Source organism: Sceloporus undulatus, chromosome 1 (assembly GCF_019175285.1).
Source record: "Sceloporus undulatus isolate JIND9_A2432 ecotype Alabama chromosome 1, SceUnd_v1.1, whole genome shotgun sequence".
NCBI lineage: Eukaryota > Metazoa > Chordata > Lepidosauria > Squamata > Phrynosomatidae > Sceloporus > Sceloporus undulatus.
In genome coordinates, this window is record NC_056522.1 from 207,061,362 (window position 1) to 207,086,495 (window position 25,134).

Here is a 25,134-nt window from a genome sequence, read left to right on the forward strand (position 1 = left end):
CTCCCTTTGGCTGATGAGGCTCCAACCTCCACCTCTGAACTGCCCCCAAAGCCAAGCCCAGGGCAAAAGCCTCAGAGGGGAAAGAAGTGGGGAGAGAGAGGGAATGAAAAGAAAAAAGCATGGAGAGAGGGGGGAGGAAGGAAGAAAAGAAGTCCCTAATGGCAGTGTTGACGTGCTGACATTAGGGACAATGGGCCTTGAGTATCTGTGGGTTTTGGTATCCACGTGTGTGTGTGTGTGTGTGTGTGCACACACGCGTGTCCAGAACAGATCCCCTGCACGTGTGAATAGCAAGGGCCAACCATATACAGTAATTATGGATCCTTATTTTCTTCACCTATTACTGGGGAAAGCATACAGAGATCAGACTGCTTGCTTGTGTCAGTTTTAAAGACACACAGGCCTATATAGTTCTCTGTGTAACAGGCCCTTAATCCAGATCTGCTGCAGAACACTTTCTAGGTCAGTGGTTTGCAAACTTTCGTTCTCCAGAAATTTTGAACTTCAGCTCCCAGAATTCCTGACTGTTGATCAATCTGGCTGTGGCTTCTGGGGAGTTGAAGTTCAAAACACCTGGAGGACTAAGTCTGGGAAACAAGGACAAGGGACAAAAGTCTGGAGCAGTGGTGACTGGTGGCTTCCATGTCAGTGGAACAGTGATTCCACTCCAGTTTTAGTCTGAACCTCACTGGTGCCAGTGCAAAACTAAGGTGCAAAACTATGCCCCCAACATAGCTTCAGCACCTTGGATACCTCCTTTAAAGTTTGGTCTAAAACCTGGAGTAGATTCCCTAGCTTTGTCATATGGGAGTCGCCGTGCACTCGTGTTGTGAAGAGTCCATGTTTTGCTTAAGGCAGTGGTTCTCAAACTGTGGGGCAGACCCCCAGGAAGGGCACAAGAGTTGCTCAAGGGGAGCACATGACCTGGAGGCCTTGATCCCTCCTCATGCTCTTCCTTCCCACAAACTTTATCTTTCCTGCAGGGGAAGAGAAAGGCAAGGAGGGTGCTTGGAGTGTCTGTCTGAGGGACATATTTTACTCTTTGTAAAATATGCTACCCACAGCTGGACATAAGGAACCAGATATGGCCTCCCTAATATAGAACAGAATGGAACCATAGGGTGCTAGTGCCCCATTCCCTATTAAAACATTCATTCTGAACATGGGATCCTTTCGGCATACTAACTGGGTGCAGGACTATCCATGCTTGATTCTGTAGCCTATGTCCCAGTGGGCACTGACTTTGCCCTCCTTCACCTCTAGCCATTTTCAGTAGGAAGACTGGGGTTTGGAAGCGCCCTCTGGAGATCCATACAGAGGTCTTTCCCATCATCTGCTGTCTAATTTTGACTTCCTGAAGTCATTCATGTGTCCCTGAAACACTGTATACCCACGTGTTCTTTAGCCTGTTCTCCTGTGCAAATTGGCACTCTCTGTACTTGTCAAAATGGTTAACAGCCTTCAATGGCCTTGTTGAAGAGACCCCAACAGTGGAAATTCTCCCCTTATACGGTAGATGCTTGAACACTACTATCATAATTTGATGAGAGGAGGCCAAATTGAGGTACTGTCAGTCTTCCGAGTTGCTTAAGAGACTAAGAATTATAGAAATCTCATGTAAGAGAGCAGGGACAAAAGAAAAGGTTTTCAGATCTTTTAACAGAGGGCTACATAATCAGACTTTCTTACAGCAGCCTTCACTGTGAAGATCTGTCAATAGGGATCTCAAACTGTGAATATACAATTGAGTTTTATTATCCCTTTGTTATTTTGTAACTACATAGGTATGACAGACAGAAACTGATTTTGAAAGAAATTCACAATTGTCAGTACGTCACGTGCATGAATCCCACGGCTGGAAGTTTTTCAGTAAATCAGCGTCTTCAGGTAGGTTGCCATACGTGCCAAGTGTGAACAAGCTGTTCTTCTTCTGAATAAATATTAAAGCTATTTTAATTTCAGCAAAGAGAAGAGCATTAACTTTCTTGTGCTCCCTGGCATTTACTGCTCCAGAGGGGCATATTGATGTTGTTGTAAATACACAAGGTATTTGTGTATTTCCTTCTCATGCTTGCTTAAAAAAGAGATAACGAATCACTGCACTATGTATGAAGTTGAAGAATATTATCAATCTCATCAGCACTCACTTCCAGATGTCCATATCCTTCAAATCGGTCCAAATCAGTATCCATCAGAAATGACCTCCTTACTCACTATGTTGTCCTCTGAGTGGACAATTATATCAGATAAACAAGGCGATATAACCAGTGCTATCACTAGGGGTAGTGTCATCCAGTGCGGTAGCTTCTGGGGTCACATACACCCACTGACCTCCTCCCATGCCCTACCATACAGCATACTTAGTAACGTTTTTTTGTACTAATGTTACTCATAAATCATAAATATCACTGAATATAATGGTAATAAAGTGCACTCGCATTATACGTGGGTACGCTTTACGCGGCTTTCAGCATACACTGAAAGTCGCGCTGGGAGAAAGGGACAGCGCATCCCATAAGGAATAATGGGGCGTATGCCTGTGATGTGCACGTGCCGCCGCGCCACTACATGCACAAGCCCCATTAATTTAAATGGGGCTCGAGCATAGGTGGAATTCCCTTTACGTGGGGGGTGGGGTCTGGAACAGATCTCCCACATAAAGGAAGGGCAGACTGTAGTTATGACACAAACAGCTAGCAAGATTAAAATTATTCCTTCAAATTGTAGTGTCATACTCACAGCTTAAATATATTTACACGTACAGAGGAGATTATCACACGGAAGGAATAGCGTCCTTCTCCTGTCCTTTTCCCATCCCTAAACTCAACTAATTGCACAATCAGGGATCACACCCCCACATGCTTCTCCCATCCTTTTCCCATGGGTGTCATGGAGCCATCCCCGCATGCTTCTGGTTCCTGGTAATACCAAATGAAACTTTACTCCATGAAACTTTACCAACGGGAGAAGTGTGAGTTTAGAGACAGGAAAAGGATGGAAGAAGGAAGGGAGAAGGACTCTATCCTTCTATGTCATAATTTCCATAGTTTCATGTGATTAAAGTGAAAATTTGGTAAAATGTGATATTTTTAAAGAAAATTTTCAAAGAATTTTTTTATTTTTTTAAAAAATAAAATATTTTTAAATTAAAATTTAATTTTATATTTTAAAAAACCTATGGCTTTTCCTTTCTCCTCCCTCTAAGCCTCATCCCACTCACCTCATCTCTTCAGTATTTTAAAAGGATGCAGGTGAACGCCACAGACCATTTCTGGCAAAAGGGCCCTTAGGGTGTCACCTGGTGTGGCCCACATCCCCTGCACCCCCCAGTGACACCCATGGATATAACATTTGTGAAAGGAAGACCCAATAAAATGAAGAAGAAAAAACCCAATAGGCCTGTGTGCCTGATATGGGACACTAGGACAGGCAGAGAATTTGGACTAGTTTTTAAAATGGCAACAGTTCAGACTAGAATACAACTTTTAGTCAGTTAATTGAGGCTTTCAGTTGGTTGAAGGCTTTTAATTAACCAAAAGGTTGTCTTGGATTAATAAAGCTCCAGATGTTTATTTATTTATTAATTTATTTAATAAAGTGCTTCTTTAGAAAGGCAGTTTCTCTTCTCTTTAGCCAAGGGGAAAATAATCCTCTTCTGAGATTATGGCTTCAATAACATGAAACACAACAACAAAATCCAAGCATACCCATTTGCCAATTAGATGGACATTTACAAAACAAATCCTTTGTCCTCCCTTCAGTCATCCATACCATAGAGATCTGAAATTTCAATCTCTTTTATAGTATATAGTCTGGGTTTCTACCCTCCTTGCTTATGTTAGTAGGTTGCTTTTAAGCAGATATTTTAGACCCTTTTGTTAAATATTTGCTTCATCATGATCTCAAGTGGTGGCTGATGGCTTCTATATCACCCAGTGAAATTGACTAGCCATAGTATTAAGGGTGGCTGAGAAGACACAACAGAACCAATTGCTAGTTTAAGGAGTTCACTGCCATAGGATGTGATGACAGCTTTAAAAGAGTGGGCATCTCCAACCTGCCACTACAAATCCCATTATCCCTAGTCAGCATGGCCAAAGCTACCAAATTGGAGGAAGGTGTCAAAGAAGACTGGACAAATGGATGGAGATCTGAGGTATCAATAAGAGAGAGCTGTGGCAACTGAGGTGATTAACAGAGCCTTCTAGAGAGCAACACCAGGAGAAAGTGTTCCTTCAGGCATCACATTTGGGCTTCCTGGATGCAGGACTTAGTGGATTTTCAATCTGATTCTCCAGGGTTATGAGTAAGATTTACCTGCAGAATCCTTTCAGCTGTCACCTTTGCATTCAAGCTCCCAAGTGTATAAATGGTGGGGGCAGGATGTCATTAATTATATTTACCTGAAATGCTTTCCTCCTCCCTTCTCTTTATTCTAGAGACATTTCTCAGTGTTTGCTGTCCACTTTCCAGGAACAGATGCTTTAGCCACTATCTATGGCAAGATAATAAACATGCATTTTCAGCAAGGGGGCTTCTGTTACAGCATAAGGAAGTCTGTTGGCACACTCATACAAGCTGCCATTTCTTTGCACCAGAAGATGACCCAGAATTTCATGCCTACAGCTATTCGATTTCATTATATTTTCAATTTAAGAGATCTGACACGCATATTCCAGGTAATGCAGTTTTACTGTTCTAACTTCTACATGCAGTGACGTCCTGCACCAAGGTGTCACCTGGTGCAGGGGCAGGGCTCCGGGGCAGAGCCAAAAGGCCCAGCTACCAGCATCCTGCCCTGTGCGGGGCAAGGAAGAGGGGGCGAGCCCTCTCCCTCCCTGTCCTGTATGGCTTTACTCTAACATGAAGTTGCACACAGCAGGGAGGTTGGGGTGCTCACTGGGTGTCACCCCTCTTTCTGTGATGTCACCCCCTTGAGTGGTGTCACGCAATGCAATGCAATCCCCCCGCACCCTCCTAGCCTAAATGTTTTATTATCCACATCTATTGTGCTTACCAAAAGCATAAAAAATAAAAATAAATAAAATTAAAAATAGCCAGATCAAAGTTGTATCTGTGTTTATGAACAAGAAGGTGTTACATAGGTTTCCCATAAGGTGAAGTGTATGGCAGGGAGAAATGGCCACATGCATTGCTGGAATTGTGTTCCTAAATATCTCATTGCAGAATGTTATTATAAAGTTTAGATGAATTATGGTGGAAAAGAGCAGACATGATAGAAAAACATGAACTCATCCTGGAACCTGCCAAAGCTGGATGAAAACCAAACACTATCAATAGAGCAAAACAGTTGAGGCAAATAAAAAGGGATAATTTCCACAGAAATAAAATTTATAGATAGTGAGTGTGGGAGGAAAATGGAATCAATGTTCTTGTGGCAACCACAGTACCTCATTATAAGCAATTTATCACACTTACCTGCAGGCCTTCAATTGCTTATCAAATATATGCATATATTATGAATAACAAATTTACAAGTTATGGTGCCACAGGAGTGTATTTAATTGAATGGCATATTTTAGTTAAATGAAACTGATAGTCTAATGTTCAAGAAAGATAATGGGCAAATAAACACTTCAGATTATTTTGCAGGGAATGCTTTTGGCAACGCCAGAATGTGTACGGTCCCCTATTGACTTGGTTCATTTATGGTTTCATGAATCTTCCCGAGTCTACTCAGACAAACTTATGGAAGAAAGGGATATCGAACATTTTAAGAAAGTGCTTATCGATACAGCAAAAAGGTACTTTGAGGTATGTATTGATTCCTGGGTTTGACTTCAGCCATGAAACATTCCTCTCTCTAAATTCTTCATCTCTAGAATATTCATGAGTGAGGGTCGAATTACAAGTTACTTTTTAATACACAGCATACAGCTACATCTGTGCTTCCTCCACCCCTTTTTCATGAGCAAGTGCCAGGATACCAATTTAGATCAAGACAGCAGTGCCTGGGGAGGAGAAGTTTAATGTTTCTCTTCCCAATTGCCCCTTCCCTCTGCACTAGTTAGGGGATAGGTGAGGTGGGGTGGGTGGAAGAGATTTAACCCTCAGTCAAATCTCCCAGTGGTTAAGAAGGCAGGAAGGGCAGGTGGGGAAAAGCACAGATGCAGCTACATGCTCTGCTGCTGACTGTATTTTCTACTGTTTGTTGTCTCCAGTCCTGGTTTAAAGATGAAAGAATCATACTAAGGAGGAACAAAGTTGCCTTGAAGTTGGAAAATTGTCTCAGATGTTACACAGGCCACGTGGTTACAGCCTTTTAGTGAGGCATTTCCTCTTTTTAGCAGAGCACTTCTTGTCCACCTGGGCCACACTTCCAATGTCTGTTCTCCATTAATGTCAGTTGTGCTGCTCTAATATCTGTTTTGACCCTCAGTCACCTATGTATCACTCTGTAGCTAATTTTTCCTTGTTTTGCTTTTTTTTTTAAAAAAAAAAAATTTGTTCAGACTATTTTCTTTCATAAAAGTATAAATCCGGAAGGTTTTCAGCATCTATAACCGCACTGTTTTATTCAAAGACATAGCCATACTGGAAACCCAGCGTGGAAATGGATCTTGTCACATCTTTGAGACTAAATGACAAAAAGAAGAGCCTTTATAGACTTGAACATCTGAGGAACTAGACTCATCTCTAACAAAGCTCAAGCTACCAACTTCTCTCTTTCATAGTTTTTGGTGGATTTTTCAGGCTTTGTGGCCAGGTTCTAGAAGAGCTTATTCCTGATGTTTCATCAGCATCTGTGTCTGGTATCTTCAGAGAACACTGGCATAGAAGTGAGTGGTGTGTGTGTGTGTGTGTGTGTGTGTGTGTACAGTGGGTCCTCGCCTTACGTGGAGATCCGTTCTGGATCCCTCTGCGTAAGGCGATTTCCGCCTATGCTCAAGCCCCATTGGAAACAATGGGGCTTGTGCACGGCAGCGTGCAGGGCGCAACGGGCGCGTGCGCCCATTCAATTGAATGGGACGTGCCGCCCCTTCTGCCCCATGTGTGCCCCGCAGCTTGAGCGCGTATGCTCAAGCCGCGTAAAGCGCGCCCGCGTATGACGCAGGCGCACTGTGTGTGTGTGTGTGTGTATATAGTGACTCTAGGTTGGGAAGAGTGATTTGCATGTTAATCTGTGATTGTTCTGTTGTTGAATGGCAAGGCCTCAGGGGGTGGAAGGATATGCAAAGAGGATTCGGGCCTATTTAATTAGTGATCTAATTAACACCCCCCCCCCCCGATCCTAGGCGGTTTTCATTTGCATTTTGTTGGGTTTTGATTTTGGTGTTTTTCAGGACTGATAACCAAACTTTGTTCACTTTAAGGGTTTCTTCTTTCCTGTTGAAGTTGTCTAGGTGTTTGTGGATTTCAATGGCTTCCCTGTGCATTCTGACCTGATAGATGTTGGCATGGTCCAGAATTTCAGTGTTTTCAAATACCATTTTATGTCCAGCATCATTTATAACTAGTCCTGAAAAACACCAAAATCAAGACCCAGCAAAATGCAAATGAAAACCACCTAGGATCAGATTTTTTTCCAGCCAATGGTTCACTAATTAAATAGGCACAAATTCTCCTTGCATATCTTCCCATCATAAAGCCTTGCCATTCGACAACAGAACATTCACAGATTAACATGCAAATCATTCCTCCCAACCTAGGGTCACACAGTATATATATATATATATACCCCACTCAGTTCCATACCAGCATTCTCTGAAGATGCTAGCCACGGAGGCTGGTGAAACGTCAAGAATAAACTTCTAGAACATGGCCACATAGCCTGAAAAAAACACAAAAAACTATGGATGCCAGCCATGAAAGCCTTCGAATTCTCTTTTTCAGTTAGTCTCAAAGGTGCTGCAAGATCCCTTTGCATTCCATACTACTTTATGTCCTTGCTTGTTGCTCAGAAGCTTCTATGTTCAGCAATCAGATAAACAAGTGATATAAGTAATCATCTTTTGATTCCTTAGTTGAATCTTATTTATTGAACTATGTGGTCTGAATGCACAGTTTTGTTGCTTTGTCTCTTATCTTCTTTGAACTGCTTGGAGGTGGTACAGTAGATGCCTTTTAAAGAAATACATACCTAAATAGTTTTCTTGCATTGAAATAGCTAAATTATCTATTGGTTGAAGTGGCTACCTGGCTTTTAAGTGAAGTGGCTTCCTGGTGAGTTTCAGAGGTAAGATCAGAAGATGGATCTCCCATGTGATCTTGGCTACTATTAAAGAACTACATGTTTGAGAAAAAGGAAGGATGGGACCAAACATTACTGTGTAACTAGAAGAAAGTGAAGACGTGTGTGGGAGGAAAAGAAATAAATCTGAGGAGTATATTACACTGGGGTTTTGGGGGATTTTTGGAAGTCAGATCTGGGGTGACTGCGGGTCCACAATGCGAATTCACGTCATAATGTGAATGTGTTATCAGATGAGATTCCTTTCTGTGAGCAGTCCTTCCGTGGTGCTTCCGCAGTGATTCCAAAGTGACCCCTCATTTTGGTAAAATCGGGAAAAAATGAATTCACAGAATTCACTTTCAAGCTCACTTCGACTTTACTTCGAATTTGTCTGGTGTGGAAGATCACTCTGATGTCGCCCCCCTTGGCCCCTTGTGTCCTGCTCCTTCATCCCCCCTCCTCCTTCATGCCATCTCCTCCTCTCTGACACCCTGCCATCTATCCCATCATCCCCTGACTGCTCCTTCAGTCTGATCCTGGCTCCAGTGACCCCCTGCAACCTATCCCATCATCCCCTGCCTTCTCTTGCATCCAAATCCTGGCTCCAGTGACCCCCTGCGACCTATCCCATCATCCCCTGCCTTCTCCTGCATCCAAATCCTGGCCCCAGTGACCCCTTGCCTCCTATCCCATCATCCCCTGACTGCTCCTTCAGTCTGATGAAGGATGACAGCTAAGGAGGGGGCAGGGAAGGAGGAGATTGTCCAGACCCCCACTAAGCACACGCAAGGGTCCCAATTCAAATGGTTGAATCCGCATGGTATGCACCGGTGTAGTAATACAATTTGCACTCACTCCGCTTTGCATGAATCCGCATCACGTGACTTGCCTTGGATTCAATTCCCCTTTGATTCGGAAGGGCAACCAGGTGTGATAAAACATTCACATTACGATGTGAATTCGCATAGCTGAACCAGGAGTCACTCCGGATCTGAGCTCCAAAAAGCCCTGTGTGATATACACCTGAGAGTATCAGTCTATAGGTGAGGAAGCAACAGATGAGACAGAGATGGAGACAACATATCAGGGAATCTTATACCTTCCTCTCTTTCAAATTTTTCAAGGATGGTTGCATATTGTTCCACGTCAAAGGTCCCAAATACACTGCAAGAATAATCCAATTTGAGATCACTTTAACCGTCCTGGTTCAGTGCTAGGAAATCCTGGGGACTGTAGTTTATTGTGGCACCAGAGCTCTCTCTGACAGAGAAGGCTAAATGTCTCACAAAACTACTGTTCCCATAATTCTCTAGTATTGAGCCAGGGCAGTTAGAGCGGTCTCGAACTGGATTATTTCTGCAGTGTGTTTTGGATCAAATACATATAAATGTGTTTCCTTTATCTCCTTTCTCTGATCTGGATGGTCAGGTTACTGGGTCATGGCTACCAGAATAAGGCTCTGAGTCTGGAACAAACAGTGGTGTATGAAGCCTGGGCACACCATACCAGACTCCAGGACTTATGGTTAGCAGGGATGGTTGTGTCATTTGCCACCACCCTCAGTTTGTCTACAGTCCTCTTAGTAGTGGGGAGGCGTGATGGATTTTCATTAAATATATTGTGAGTTCCTGCTCTTGTGTTGTTGTCTTGCTGCCCTTTAGCTATTACCTTTACATTGCTGGGGCTAGATCATGGCAACCCATATTGTAATCCTTTGCATATTTCCATGGGAGCATGCCCCACTGACTTAAGTGGGATATTGCTTAGTAAATGTGCATGTGTAACCTTTTACTTTGTACTTCAGGAAAAGAGAAGAAGCTACTAGGCCAGTTTGGGGTCACAGAACCCTTTGGGTCTCTTGACAAAAGCTATGAAAAAGGCAGGAAAAGGCACTGAAATACCATTATCAATGTAACTGGAAGAAAGTCAAAGGGAAAAATATGTTTTTTGTGTCTGCCTGGTTCACAGTCCTCCCAAATCCAATCTATCCATTCCCTAAGTGTCCATGAATCCCTGGTTTAGAATCCCCTGCACTGTATATAGTTCTTATTAAACAAATATATATATATTAAAAGAACTTATTAAACAATAATAGCAAAAATATGTTCAAACATCCAAGGTGTGTCAGCCGGATCTGAGGATTTGTTTTGAAAGTTAAAATTAGAAGAACCAGCAGTGTTAAAGGGTTAATGTGCAGTCTTGAATGCTTGTTTGTATCTCTGTATTGTTACCACCAGGGTGTTGATGAGCACATATTTATCCACAAGCCAATAATTTACTGCCACTTTGCCCATGGTGTTGGAGAACCTCATTACTTTCCAGTCTCTGATTGGAATAAGCTGACCAGAATTTTAACAGAGGCTTTAGAGCACTACAACGAACTACATGCAGCAATGAACCTTGTTCTCTTTGAGGATGCCATACAGCATGTGTAAGTTCTCTCAGTTCGGGCATGTGGGAAGAGGGGCCTCAATGCACATCACCACTGAAGTGTAAATGGATTTCTCTGTAAAGATATTCAGGAGAATGGCCTCAAGTAAAGGTTTAGGAGCGGGTGGGGGGTGCTGTGCCAGTGACCAGGTCTAAGCTGGGCATACAGCACACAGGCTCACTTTGAAAGTTCCTTAGTCATCACACTCTTTCAAGGTTTTGAGATGCCTCCATCTCACTGTAACCTGTTAGCTCTTGCTCTGTGTGACCAGCCAGCATCACTGCTGCTGATGTCAAATTCACAGTAGATGCCAAGTCCAAAGAGGGGCATGACCTATAAGGATATTTTAAGATTCATTTTGTGGAATATTACATCTCTTTCAAATATTTTATATTTCCTGACTCGTGTGCGTGAAGGTGAAAAAAGGACAGCTTCAAAATAATTATAGAAATCCCAGGGAAAGGGGATGACTTTTTCCCTTTCTGCACTCCTTTTGGTCTTACAACTTTTCTGGTTTGCCTTGTGCTAGGATTAGTATGTTAGTTTCATTGAAGATACAGTGAAAATGCTGAGAGATTAAATTATCATTTGGGAGCACATTTGAATATTCTGATTCTTTTTATTTATATCCTAATCCCGTGATGATCTTTTCTCCCTATTCTGTTCCTAAATTTCATATTAATGGTTTATGTATTCTACATGAGCTCCAAATGCATGTTTGGAGAGGCAAGAATATCTATGGAATCCTATGGTGTAAGTTAGAGGAGGTAGAAGCAGGATGGAAATTAGTCTAAAGTGGAGAAATGATGGATGGGGAAAGATTAACATGCTAAAAACATGGGTATACATGTCTTCATTTTAAATATGATTCTTACACAGACTGATAATGCATTTAATGTATAGTAATGTTCCCAATATAAACCTTAGGTATGATCTAGCTGAATATCAGCAAAATATCTCCCATTTCTGTATCATTTGATTTTGAACTCACATAAACTTCCTGACCAATGGTGGCTTGAAACCTCCATATCAGGTTGCTATAACTCAGAAATGACTTGAAGGCACACAACAACAACAACAACAACAACAACAACAACAACAAGGGGTAGTTCCTTAATGTTGGCAGTAAAACAGAAAGGCATTCACCAATCCACTTACATGAAAGCCCCTGGTCACCACTATTTCTGGCAGAATTCTAGGCTGGAGAGGAAAAGCTGTAAGTATTTTACCTTCTCTTTCAGAGTAACTACCAGTATGCTTGAGTGCACAGAGACATGCACACATCAAAAGACAATGAGATAGGAAGAGAGGCATAGGGCCAAGCAAGTATCCAGCCAAATGATGCCTTGAGAGGTTTTGTTTTTCTTGTCAGCATTTACAAAAATTCAACATTATGATACAGCTAATAAATCTATAAAAGATATCTGGTTTAGTATTTTTCTAAAGATCCATAGATATTTTTATTGCTCTGGTATCTTGGAATATTTTTGAATACTATCACTACACTGATAGATATTCTTGCTCAAACTGAGCCTACCTAATCTGTATGGCAATGGTGGGATCATTTCCCAGAGAGTTTATAAAAGCTGTTACACTGGGATCTGCAATAGAAAGCAAATTAATTTTTCATCTTGTTTTGTTTTTTGGTTAATCAAGAAAAATGTACTTAATTACTCTGGCAGGAAGTCATGCATGTAGAGGCTGAGCTCAGCCTGAGGCCAGATGTCAGGTAGTCTGAGCTAAAATACATTCTTGAATTTGGGAATTCAATTCCCAAAGAGAATAATCTTATCAATAAAAGAACCATATTCCTCTGGAAACATAGCCCTGTGTAAAAAACACACACCATCAAACCATGGAATTATTAAACCCAGGACTGATTGCTACCTTACTGCTTTGTTTGCTGAAAGTGGCAATAACTCTCGTAATGTTTGATGAATATTGTTGTTGTTGTGTGCTGCCTTCAAGACATTTCTGAGTTATGGCAGCTCTGAAGTGAACCTATCATGGGGTTTTCTGGGGCTGAGAATGTGTGACTTACCCAAGGTTACTCAATGAGTTTTTATGGCTGGGCAGGGAATTGAATTCTAATCTCCAGAGACATAGTCCAATATTCAAACCGTTACATCGCACATGGCTCCATAATGAATATTCTGATCCACAAAATCAGGCCATTAGCACACCTGTGCTGTTGTGGCTAGGGAATAAAATGATCCTGTTATTGGCTAAACAAGTTGTTATATCGGCTAATGTCTATCAGGATAGGAGTGGAAAACATATGGCTGTTTGAATCTTGTTAGAGTGCAGTTCCCACTGGCCCTTGCCAGTGCAGTCAATGGTGCAGGGAACTGCATTCCAAAAACATTTCGAATTAGTGTAGTATGTACCAGCTACCCATCTTTGGTGTAGGACGATGCATAGCATAGATTACACTGTGACACAAGATATAAGAAGAGTGCTGCTGGAGCAGATGAGAGTCTATCGAGTGCAACACACTGCATTATCACTAGATATTCTGGGGTAGCCCAGTACAAGGCATGCAGACAACACTTATTCTGTCACTGTTGTTGATCGACAGGAAGTGATACTGAAAGCAAATGGTAATGGTGCTGAGTGGCGAACCGAGCACATCTGTCCAAGACAAAATTTACCATGATCCAATCCAATGAGTGTACCTATGGGAAGAGAAGCAAAATGCCACCTCAAAAAAGAATCCCTCTCAGTGAAATTTTCTTTCTGTACCCACATTTCTAGCACTGTAGTAGCTTCAAACTTCAACAGATCCTTTAGTGATACAGTTTAGGTATCCAAAGTAAAGGGTTAGGTAAAATTACCAAGGGAATGCAAACACAGTAAATGTAAGACAGCTAGGTATTTATGATTTGTCAATGTCTCAAATCATAGGGGACTGAAGGAAAATTTCATTGGGGGGGGATTTTTATTAAGTTGTCAATGTCTTCATTTCCCCCACACCACAGCTACACCCTGGATCAACCCCCTGTTTTTTGCAAAATAGCAAACCACCCTTCAGAGGCATTAGGATGCTCCTCAAAATCCAGCTGTAGAAACAGTGGGTATATTTCAGATATTATTGGTGTCAAGGCTTGCAGGGCCAGTACTTCAGCCAGGTCTCACAGGACCAGACTCCTGGGACTTTTTCTTTAGCAGGAATGAAGAAATTCCCTTGTGCCCCATCTGCCTCAGGTTTCCTTGTTTCATCTGTGCTTAGCTGAGATACACAGGGGAAGGAATAAATTGTCCCCGCTTTGTTATCATTATTACAGTTGTCATGCAAGGTGCATTCAGACGTTACAGAAGACCTACTCCTTGTGGACATGACTGGAATTGGTTTGTTGATGTGGATCACTAGATGATGGATCAACATAGATGCCTCCCTTTTTGGATTGCCAATGGGTGCTGGAAGACAATGGGGACTGTTAGGATGAGGACCTTTTATCACCACCCCATTGCATGTTATTAAGACCACCTGTCCTATCACCAGGGTTAGGAGTTTGGTTTTGTACATGGCAGTTTTTATGTATGAATGCCAAAGGTGCTACCATTTTAATGAAAAGTGCATGGATGTCAATTTCACATGTGTAAGAGAGGAACTTTTTTTAAAAAGTCTGTCAAATTCAAAGTCACAAGAAGTTCAATATTAAGAAAGTTTTCAAAAATCACAAATAGTATTTTTCAAGTCCATGCTTCCAAAAAGGTTGATTGTAGGGCTACCAACTTTTAATTAGTTTAATAGGTAGATTAATTAGTGAAAGCTTTAATAGCCAGTTAGATATTTCCCTCCATTAACTGATAGAGGGTCACTGAAGGGCAAATTACTTTGCAGACTGCACAGATGGATAGGTTCCCTTCTCACTGTACCACATCAGATGACCTTTCCATCCTACAATTTAAACATAAAACCTACAACGTTGTAATTTTAGAGAAAGACCTTCATTCATTCACTTCAAAAATATATCTATATTTATTTAATATTTTGGGGGGATTGTATTAAAATATAATTAATTTATTAATCAGTTGATAGACTAAAATATCTTTAGGTAGCTGATAAGACTGTAGCATGAACTTACACATGTTTACTTGGAAAAAAGTCCCACCGTGTTGCCTTTACCATGCTGTATGTAGAATTATAGTCTTAATTATTTACCATGAAATTACTTCACAAAATTCCTGGACGTTTAACAGTTTCAGGAGATGCAAATATTTTCCAGGTCTAGGGAATTCATGAAAACTGGAATACTGCTTGAAGCATCTGATACCTAACCTTGCTTGTGTCCAGTGTCATCAGCATCATGTATATTTGTACAATATGGAGCTTTTATCTGGTAAAACCATATTCAAAGCAGCTTGAAGTAATTAAAAAAATCCACTATTGCAACAATTTTCAGATATCTTAGTAGCGATTGCAACTCAAGAGTCAAGTAGTAATGCAATAAACATATCACAGTAGTAAATACACACTCATTAAACAAACCAGTAATAATCACACTAAAGTCTAGTTTAGAAAAAGACCCCAAAAGACGCTAAAATTCATTTCATCCAAACCTAAAAACTTCATCCACCCTCATAGTGTCACGACAGTTTCTGCAGATGCCATAGAGCATCCACCACCCAATCACTGTTAGTCAGGGCTCCATTCTCCAAGTTAGGGTGAGTTTTCACCTTTACCAGGAATCAGGAGTTTCTCTCTCCTGCCACATGGGTTGATATATTCTAGTTCCTCAAGTCTAGTCAATCACACGAGACCTTTTTGTACTTCATCTTACAGAATCTTCTAGTCAGCATGGGCACATGCACAACTTAGTTCTTGGTGTCAAGAACAGGCAGGGATCATCAGGTTGCTATCAGAAATAGAAACCGTGCAAATTTAACAGTGAAGACATAAGAAATGGAGAGGCCAGAAGCTGAGAGGACAGGTTTATGTAGCCGTGCCCTAGCCCCATCCAAAACTCATTGCAAATATTTGAACCAAATCTCAAGGCTTTTTCTTCTTGCAGTGATCCCTACACTTGAGTACCTCTCTTATTTCAAAGAAAACCCGTGACAGACTTAACATGTTACTAGTTATTAATTAAAATTAATTAATTGGGTTGTTGTTGTTGTTTAAAATAAATAAATAAATAAGATGCAGACCCACCCTAGGGTTCCCTAATATCCTTACTTGGTTTCAGATGTCTGGGTTTCATAACCCAGGAGCTGAAATGGAAACATACACACACCCTCTCTTTCTGTTTTATTGGTTGAGAGAATAATGCCTTTTTAAAACTGTCTCATTTTAATATTTTCCTCTTCTATAGTTGTCGTATCAGTCGCATTCTTGAAGTCCCATATGGAAATGCCCTTTTGATTGGAGTTGGAGGAAGTGGCAAGCAAAGTTTGTGCCGCTTAGCTGCCTTTCTCAGTTCACTGGAAGTCTTCCAGATAACCCTCCGTAAAAGTTACGGTATCCATGACCTCAGGGTATGTATCAAAGTGATGGATTATTCTTCAGTTATCATATGGTCTTCTTGACATGTTTCCTATTCTAAAATCAAATCCTACAGGAGAAAAGTTGTTTTCAGTATTTAATTCCTCCATTTGAATCTGCATGTTTATTTAGATCTGCTGGGGGGATTTCTTTTCTGTATTTTGGAAGCAGTTGAGGGGATACTTCAGGTGAGTGGATCATGTATAAGGTGCTGATCAAGAACATGGCCCACAAGTCTGGGTTCTTACTGTCATGGTATTTAAAAGCTTTAAGGCATGAGATTACTTTTGTCACCTACAATATGTTGTTGTTTTATGCCTCCAAGTCATTTTTGACTTATGGCGACTCTAAGGTGAACCTATCATAGGATTTTCTTGGCACATTTCTTCAGAGGCAGTTTGCCATTGCCACCCTCAATCTGAGAGAATGTGACTTGCCAAGGTCATCCAGTGGGTTTTTATGCTCAAGTGGAACTATGATACAAAAAAGTCATAGTAATGGCTAGCTATGTTGCATTGTATCATTTATATTATGATAACAAGTGTGTTAAATCAAGGCAGAATCTGCACTCATTGGTGGGTTACAGACCGCTGAAAAGTGGTGGCCTGCACCTGCCTGTTTCCCCGCCGGATCGGGGCCTCAGCAGACAGGGTGGCAGCTGCTGAGGCCCCGATCTGCCGCTTTCCAGGCCGCGGGGAAGCGGCAAAACACCGCTTCCCTGCCTCCTGGAAAGGGGTGTCCTTGGGGCTCCAAGCCCCAAGGACACCCCGCGACGGCAGGGAGGAGGAGAAAGGGGCCGCTTGGCCCCTTTCTCCTCTGCGTCGCTGGGCGCAGCCGTCTGGAGGCTGCCATCATTTTCTACGTGCAGAGTGTGTACTAGGGTTAGGGGCGTCCGTAAAGGACGCCCCTTTCTAACCCTAGTACGCGCTCGTCGCGTACTTTAAGGCCCGTTTGTAATGGGCCATAGTTTTTAGGCCTTGCCTATTTTTCAGATGGAAGCTATGGTTCAAGAATCAGGAGCAGGCTATGGAAAAACACAGGCACACACCCACACTGCTCCCACACAAACATGACCTTTATCAGTCTAGTTTAAAATGAATGCCTAGGACATTTCAGTTTGGGAATGTCAACTAAACCTGAAGTTCCCCAAAATTCCCAAAAGTTTGTCTAGCATTTAAACATGAATGAAAATATGCTCTCTGGTTCTGAGGCCAAATCATATTTGTGCAAGCTTTCCCTCCTTCTACAAGAAACCATAAATCTCACTGCTGAATTGTTATTGCAGCAGTGTATGAACTGAGCTAGTGGTGCAACTAGCATTGGAAATCATGGGGTGGTACAGCCAAGCACCCTTCCAAGACTAGAGAACACATGGAAATGGCAAACAGACCCAAAGTCAATTGATTCTTTCTTCCCAATGACAGAGGCTTCACTAAGGCTGCATCTGCACTGCAGAAATAATCCAGGTTTCCATAACTTTATCTGCCATAACTCAGTGCTGTGGAATTCTAGGATTTGTAATTTGTTGTAGCACCAGAGCTCCATGACAGAGAAGGCTAAATATCTTACAAAACAACAAATTCCAGAATTCCATAGCATTGAATCATGACAGTTAAAGTGGTGTCAAGTTGGATTATTTCTGCAGTGTGATGAAGCTTTAGGTCCGAGACAGACAGAGAGGAAGTGCCGTCCTCGGGCCAATTTTAGGGTTCCAGAGCGCACAGCATCCACACGCTTCAGAACCCTAACATGTATGGACAGCACCATCTTTACATGGCACCATCCATATGTGGTGCGCATGCACGATGCAAGTGCGGTGGTGTGTCCACACATCCAGGCACTGCACTTGCATTGTGGATGCATCACAATGGAAGCACTGATGCCATCATCCCTGTGCGCCGAAAAGAACCTGGTTTTTCAGGGTTCTTTTTGGTCCAGAGGGACACTGTGCAGTTTGACTGCTGTGGCGTCCCTCCAGAGGGAAACTGGGTGCCTCCAGCCCATGGTGGTCTGGAAAGCCCCTTAGTTACATTATGAGAGTAACTTAACAAGGACTCACTCCACTCCTTTTAAAGATGTGAGAAATTGTTAGTTACATTTACTGTTATACAAGTGTAGCCCCTAGTAAATGCATAGTAAATCCTCCAACCACCATCTTGAGGGGGAGGGAGGCCTGGCCTGAAGACAAAGAGCCCTCCTCCAACCACCATCTTGAGGGGGAGAGAGGCAGGCCAGCAACAACAGGCCTCGCCTGGAAGACAACATTCTTCTAAAATTAATATCAATTATTTATTTTAAAAATATTTTGATGAAAAATTTTTACTTGTACACCGCTATGATCAAAGCGGAATAGCGGTCTATAAAATAAATAAATAAATAAATAAATAAATGAGGAATAGGCAAGCCGAGGCCCACCAGGATGGAAACTGACAATTGTGCCATCCTTTCTCCCACCCAGCCCCCTGAAAAGAAAATTAAAGTTAGGACCAGGCCAGCTGATCATGTGCAGGATTACAGAGGGTATTTTTATTATTATAAATTCAAAAAAGTAAGTTTCATTTTGTACCATAAAATGGTGCCTATTCCCTAAGTAGATGCATTTAGCATTTGAACAATTCCATTTTATTCCATGGTGGTGCCACCATTTGACTAGGTTTAAAATGCATATCTGCAAATGCTCACAGTGTTTTGTCTGTCTTCTTGAAAAAGTATGGGATGGCAGTGGAGGTGGGGAAGAGAAATGTCACCTGTGCGTACAGTGTAGATCAGGCTTCCTCCCCTGGGTACCATTCTACCACTGCTCAGTTTATGGGTGGCTTCAGATGTAATTCTGGTCCTTCTTCTTAACATTCATATTCTGAAAAGTAAGATTTGGGCCAGTAAAAGGTGTAGTAGGGCTCAAGACTGTTAAGTCCAAGTTGTGAAATTATCTGGCTGCTGACTATGAATTCTATTTCTGGATTTGTTCTGATAACAACAGGATGTGTGTGTGGAAATGTTTTGTGGAGGAGGGCTCTGCTGCTTTACCTGTGTACAGTTACAATAATAGTATGAAAAAATAAGAAACAAAAGCTGGTGTGATTATATATTGTAGACGAGGAACACTTGTAAGTAATTATTGCGAGCTTTTTACTTTCTTTGAATTCTTGTTCCAGATTAATAAACTCATACAAATCAAGTAAAGTTATCGAACAAGTTGTAGCAACTGCATTCTGGTTACTCACTAATAAAAGTCTAATGAACTCATCCTAGATTCATTACTACATGGTCTGTATGCTTTAAGAGTCCCTAAACCCATCCAGAATAAATCTACAACATGAAGATTTTCAGATTTTTAATCAAATTTATTTTGCCCCCTCTTAATATATCCCAAATGCTTGTTCATGGAAGATTTTTAAGTGTACCTAAATTTGTACCTTAAACACAAACAAATACGATGTTACATTGACATACTATTGCTTTGATTTATTGAACAACACCACTCTTACTTCCAGCACTATCCTTTGAATTCCATGCTTAGACCCTGAGAATATCAGAACTGCCACTGGGTGCTATCATTCTTTTTCTGACTGATATCATCAAACAAGGCAGAAGGTGATACTTTATCCATACAACCATAAAGTGCTTTCAGTCACTTTATTAAATATATTTCAGTGTTATGGTATCTCTCTGCTGTCCCAGTTCCACCTGAAGCCAATGCTATTAAGTTGTTTTATTCAACTATTCCTTATAATTTTTAAACAAATATTAAATAATTACATGCACAAATAAGGAATTACTGTGGTTCTTTCTCTTCCTTGTACCCACTTTCTGTAAGGAGACAGTATTTATGCTGTTGCAGCATTATTCTTCTGGTCCACTTTAGCTGCCTCCTCTATTTTACTGTTGCATAAGCCTTTCTCTTTATCATTTCGGAAGGTACTATAAGAGGTTTATAACCTGTTCAATCTTATTCATTTATACATTTCTGAAAATATGAAGACCCAATATTATTTCCTTTGGGGTAGTAACCAGAAGACCTGGAACCTAGTTTCTGGCACAGTGGCCTGTGCATTTTACTCTCTGTGCCATTGAGGCTAAAAAGGTTGGGGGAAAATGGTTTAGCTTTCTCTCGTATTTAGGTTTCTTTTTAAACTGAAGTTATTTCCATAAAACGTATGTTAATTCTTAAAGGTACTAATAAGTAATTTTTGCAGTTTTCTTGCTGCTGTGAGAAAGTCTTCAAAAAACACAGGTTTTTTTTTTTAGGTAATTCATAATTCAGGATTTATTCTGCACAAAATTTGCATGTGGTTGTTTTACACCAAAAATATGAATTCATGCACAGAAAATGCTGTTTACTATGCAAATGAACCATGTGAAAATTTTACACAGAAGAAATACCCAAATACGGCTTTTTTTTCCTATGCAGAAAACATTTTCTATGCTGAAAATAATATTTCTGTGTTTAAATGTTATTTTCCATGCAGAAAATAATGTTTTCTGTTCAGAAAAGTTGTGGGTTTTTGTGCAAAAAAACTTTGTTCAAATTTTGCACAGAATAAATCCCAATCTGCAAATATGCTTGTCAGTCCAGAATTTTCTCATCAGGATTTCTTGACACTCAAAAACTCTATGTTTTTCTAGAATTCAAAGATATAGCTGTGTTAGTAGAATTAATTAGTCTGTAGAATCAATATGTGGAGAGATCTTGTAGCACCTTTGAGACTAACTGAAAGAAGGTGGCAGCATGAGCTGGTATAGCATGATGTTAAGAGCATGATCTATGACTATGAATACAGTGAATGGCCTAAAGAAGAAGAAACTATAGAACTTATCTCATTTACAAATAAGCCGGCTTACCACTTTCAGCTTGACTTGAGGATCCAGGATGCCACTGGATGTTATCATACCTAAATCATTACCAATCCACCTGGGATGCTGCCGCCCAGATGCACCCAGGTCAAAGCTTTGCTCAGCCAGCACTTTTTTGAAGTCGGGGAGCTTCCAACTTAAAAAATTGGCTGGCTGAGCGAGGCTTTGACTCAGGATGCATCCGGGTGACATTGCCTGAGTGCAGATGGGACAGCATATAAATAAATTTTATCATCATCAGATAGGCAACGATTTAGGTATGATAACATCCGGGGGCATACTGGATCCTGAATTGAAGCCAGAACAGGTTAGCCGACTTATTTGTTAATGGGATAAGCTCCTAATTCAGTTTCAGTTCCTCATTTATAATATGGGAATGATCATATTAGCCTATTTAATTAGATAGATGGTAGGAAAGATTAGTAAAGCAATTATATGATACCCTTGAATGTTTAGAAGAAAAATGTCTATAGGTACTGCTATATATGAATGATTAAAATTAAATATTATATAGATGGCAATTAACAAAAGAATTGATTTAATTTTCAGGCTGCTGTAGCAGCATTACATTTGTTCAGTTCACTGAACCACATTTTCTCCTGAAACAACAATAACTGCATCTTCAGATTGATAATTATGTGCTGCCCCCTAGGCACCTTTGCTTTTTGCTTGTACCAACATACTTGTAAATGCCAGGAGACCTGCTTATCATTGTTCTTCAGGCTTGTACTGTCCTGTGGGGTGTTTCTTTGTTTCTGGCTCACCTTTTTTTTTTTTTTAATCTTTTCGTTTTGCTAATAACTGGATATAATAGCCTCAGTTATTATGATTTCTCCTTTTCAGCTTTGTTTTCTTGATGGGAAACTTCTTTTGTCCTGCATATCTATGGTTTCTGAGCTTTCTGTATGGGTTTGTAAAATTGACAGTGGAACAGTTTTCCTTTGCAGCTTTGGCTGGAGCAGCCTCTTACCCATTTTTGTAAAGGGTTGAAGACCTTCCTTTGCAATTTGCCAGACTGAGTTCTGAACATGCCTAAGGTGGCCAAGACAGGTAGTGACTGATAAGGAGTTTGTTTTTGGTATATTAGTATGTTATTTTAGTATTTTAGCATTTTATAGTGTTGTGTTTTATCATCTCTTTTTTGATTATGTGTGTTTGATGTTTGGCCCTTTGATAGAAAGGGCATTATAAATCAAATTAAAGAACACCAAACCTAGATGAGCATACTGCTCCTGAAGTTCCTCATCATTGTAGAAGTAGAGAAAACATAACATGATCTTTAGCAAACTAGTGAACCAACATAGTCTACCATATTGTGCAAATATGTAATTTCCTCTTCAGATAATTTGAATTTTAAAAGCTGAATCGTTAAACCTTCCTTTCATGAGGTTGCTTTGCTCGACAATATTGTTCTGTATGCATATTTTGGTAATGATCTAAACCTCCCTTTCTTCTACAGAGCGATATTGCTACACTTTACTTTAAAGTTGGTGTGAAGAACATCGGTACTGTGTTTCTTCATGCAGATGCTCAGATCCCTGATGAGCGTTTTCTCGTATTAATTAACGACATGCTGGCATCAGGTAAGCAAAAACTCACAAATAAAAAATGAGAAAGATTGAAAGACTCTTTCTTTTGTTCTTTATTTAAATAACTTATTTTAAAGAGATCACTGGAATCTTCATGCAGTTTTTTAAAAAAGCGTTTTGATAAATATACTCATGATCAAAACTGATGAGAAACAGAAGATCCTGAAATGAGCAAAAGGCCACCAGGTTTTGAATAGGCTTCATCAGCGAGGGGGAAAGGTCAGCTGTTGAGATGAGTTATAGGAGCTATTAAGTCACCTTTGTGACACCAGCAGAACAAGCTGCATAACATAATCAGCTGCAATCAAGAAAAAATGCTGTTTATTATAAAATGCTTCCACTATTTTAATATTTGATATTGTTGTATAAAATGGCATGATGTACATCCACACACATTTCGCCAATGTAAACTGTCAGCATTAATTATTTGTGGTAAGTCTTTTTGAGTCAAAAATTGTGGAAGAATTATGATCCATACTGTCACATACAAAAACTAGGCAATTCCTGGTCCTTAAAACGTATTCACAAACACTGCAAGTGCAAAGGTGTCCCTGTATCCAGAACCCTTCTATTTTCAGTTTGAAGTTCCTCTTCTGGCATATGTGTGTTTGTACCAATTAGGTCTTTAAAATCTTCCTGCAGAGTGGCTTGTGCTAGCAATGTAGGAAGGCATTTGCTAATTAGGCATGTTTATCTCTGAAACATATTTATATAGAGGGCCCTTGGTATTCACTGGGGTTTGTTTTGGCCTTGTCACAAATTAGCCTTCTTCAGGGGCTATTGTAAAATTAATAAAAGTGCATTTATTATAGTTGTGGTCTTGGGACAACATTTTACAATAGCCCCTGAAGAAGGCCAAGTCTGTGGACCATCAAAATCACATGGGACTTCGTCTCATATAAATGGCAAAACCATTGTTTGCTTTTTGGATTTTTAAAAATATATTTCTTCCACTCCTGTATCTTGTACAAGATTGAAGATTCTCTGCTTTATATGGAACAACTGGTGTTTAGCTGGGTTCTCTAGAACTTGCTGTTTTGGCTCCCAATCTTTCAAAAACCAGTCTTATCTAATAGATTAACATCCAGTGTATCTTAAGCACTGGTTTATCAGGAAAATATTGCAGGAGAATAAGTTGCAGCTTTATAACTAGTATTTATTTTCATTGAACACCTTCAGTACGTTTAGCACAGGTAAATACACTGTACTTAAGAGGACTTTACATAGACATAGATCTTACACAGTCTAGACACACTTCATACATGTATTGCAATGTTATCACCTCTTTAAGATCTTAATCTCTTTTTTTATTTATCGCATAAAGCTATAACCCACTTCCTAAAGTGTATATTTATGTCTATTTCTATGCCAGTTTGTTTGGGAATTCATTAATCAAAACATCCCATCTCACCATTTGTAGGAGTTTGGGCTGTTAGTTATCATCTCGTGTAGTAGTAACCAAGAAATGAACCAGCTTTACAAAAAGCAAAACCTGCTCCTTGCTGCCCCAAAAGTTCATCTTTTATATCAATGGTTCCCAAACTTTGATCCTCCAAGTGTTTTGGACTTCAACTCCCAGAAGCCCTAGCCAGCTTGGTTAACATTCAGTTCTGGGAGCTGAAGTCCAAAACATGTGGAGGACTAAAGTTTGGGAATCACTGTTTTATATTATTCCAAGCCATTATCAGGCCAATCAGATATGAGAGCTTACTGGCCATCACTCAGTAATCAGTCACTTATGAGGCCACTGTTTTCTAGATGCCTGCCATCAAATTGCATCTGTCATCAGAATATTAGTAACCCTTTCATAGAATCATAGAATCCTAGAGTTGCAAGAGACCACAAGGGCCATCCAGTCCAATTCCCTGCCATGCAGGAATACACAATCAAAGCACTCCTGACAGATTACCACCCAGACTCTTTTTAGAAACCTCCACAGAAGGAGATTCCACCACACTCTGAGACAGTGTATTTCACTGATGAACAGCTCTAGCCTTCAAGAAGTTCTTCCTAATGTGGAATCTCTTTTCCTGTAGCTTGAATCCATTGCAGTACCAAGTGCAGTATGTTTTGTCGGGTTTGTTATATTCAGGCTGGTCATCTGTTTACTTTGTCTTTTTGTCTTTACATTAGATAGCTTCATGCCCAGAAGAAGCTAGTGTGCTGTTACTTTTTGTTAGACTAGTATCAATGTTTGCAGCTTTGTGTTTTTCTTGAGAAGGAGTGGTCTTCTTCACAGATTATCTCTATGGTCACTGGTCAGTGTAGCTGTGAAGGGGTCACTTCCTATTTCCTCCTATCTTGCCAGAAGTTGGGAGACTTATGACTCTTTGTTCAGAGTTTCTTTTCCTCTCTCTGCCTTCAGCCAGCCTGGATGCACAAACAAGGTTGTTCTTCTAAAGATGTTTTTTTTCCTCTTACTTGCACACATAAGAATCAGCTCTTCGACCAAGTATAGGTTTTCTCTACTGATTATTTTTCTAGAACCTAGATTTAACAATAAAGTAAGTTTCTTTTTACTTACCTATGTATCCTGTTTATTTACTAGACGCTCAGATCTAGCCCTTCACTTTATACCTCT

At 40.5% G+C, this 25,134-nt stretch overlaps 1 protein-coding gene across 1 annotated transcript in view; it reads left to right on the top strand.

Annotated features, from left to right (window-relative positions):
* The window catches only part of LOC121925833 (dynein axonemal heavy chain 11-like), a 263,238-nt gene that overhangs the window by 124,891 nt on the left and 113,213 nt on the right, over positions 1 to 25,134 (top strand). Inside the window, exons 39-45 of the mRNA XM_042458413.1 lie at positions 1,785 to 1,887; positions 4,440 to 4,679; positions 5,614 to 5,775; positions 10,432 to 10,625; positions 15,941 to 16,103; positions 22,424 to 22,547; positions 23,733 to 23,746. Of these exons, the coding sequence (XP_042314347.1) occupies positions 1,785 to 1,887; positions 4,440 to 4,679; positions 5,614 to 5,775; positions 10,432 to 10,625; positions 15,941 to 16,103; positions 22,424 to 22,547; positions 23,733 to 23,746 (1,000 nt within the window). The remainder of the gene's footprint in view (positions 1 to 1,784; positions 1,888 to 4,439; positions 4,680 to 5,613; positions 5,776 to 10,431; positions 10,626 to 15,940; positions 16,104 to 22,423; positions 22,548 to 23,732; positions 23,747 to 25,134) is intronic.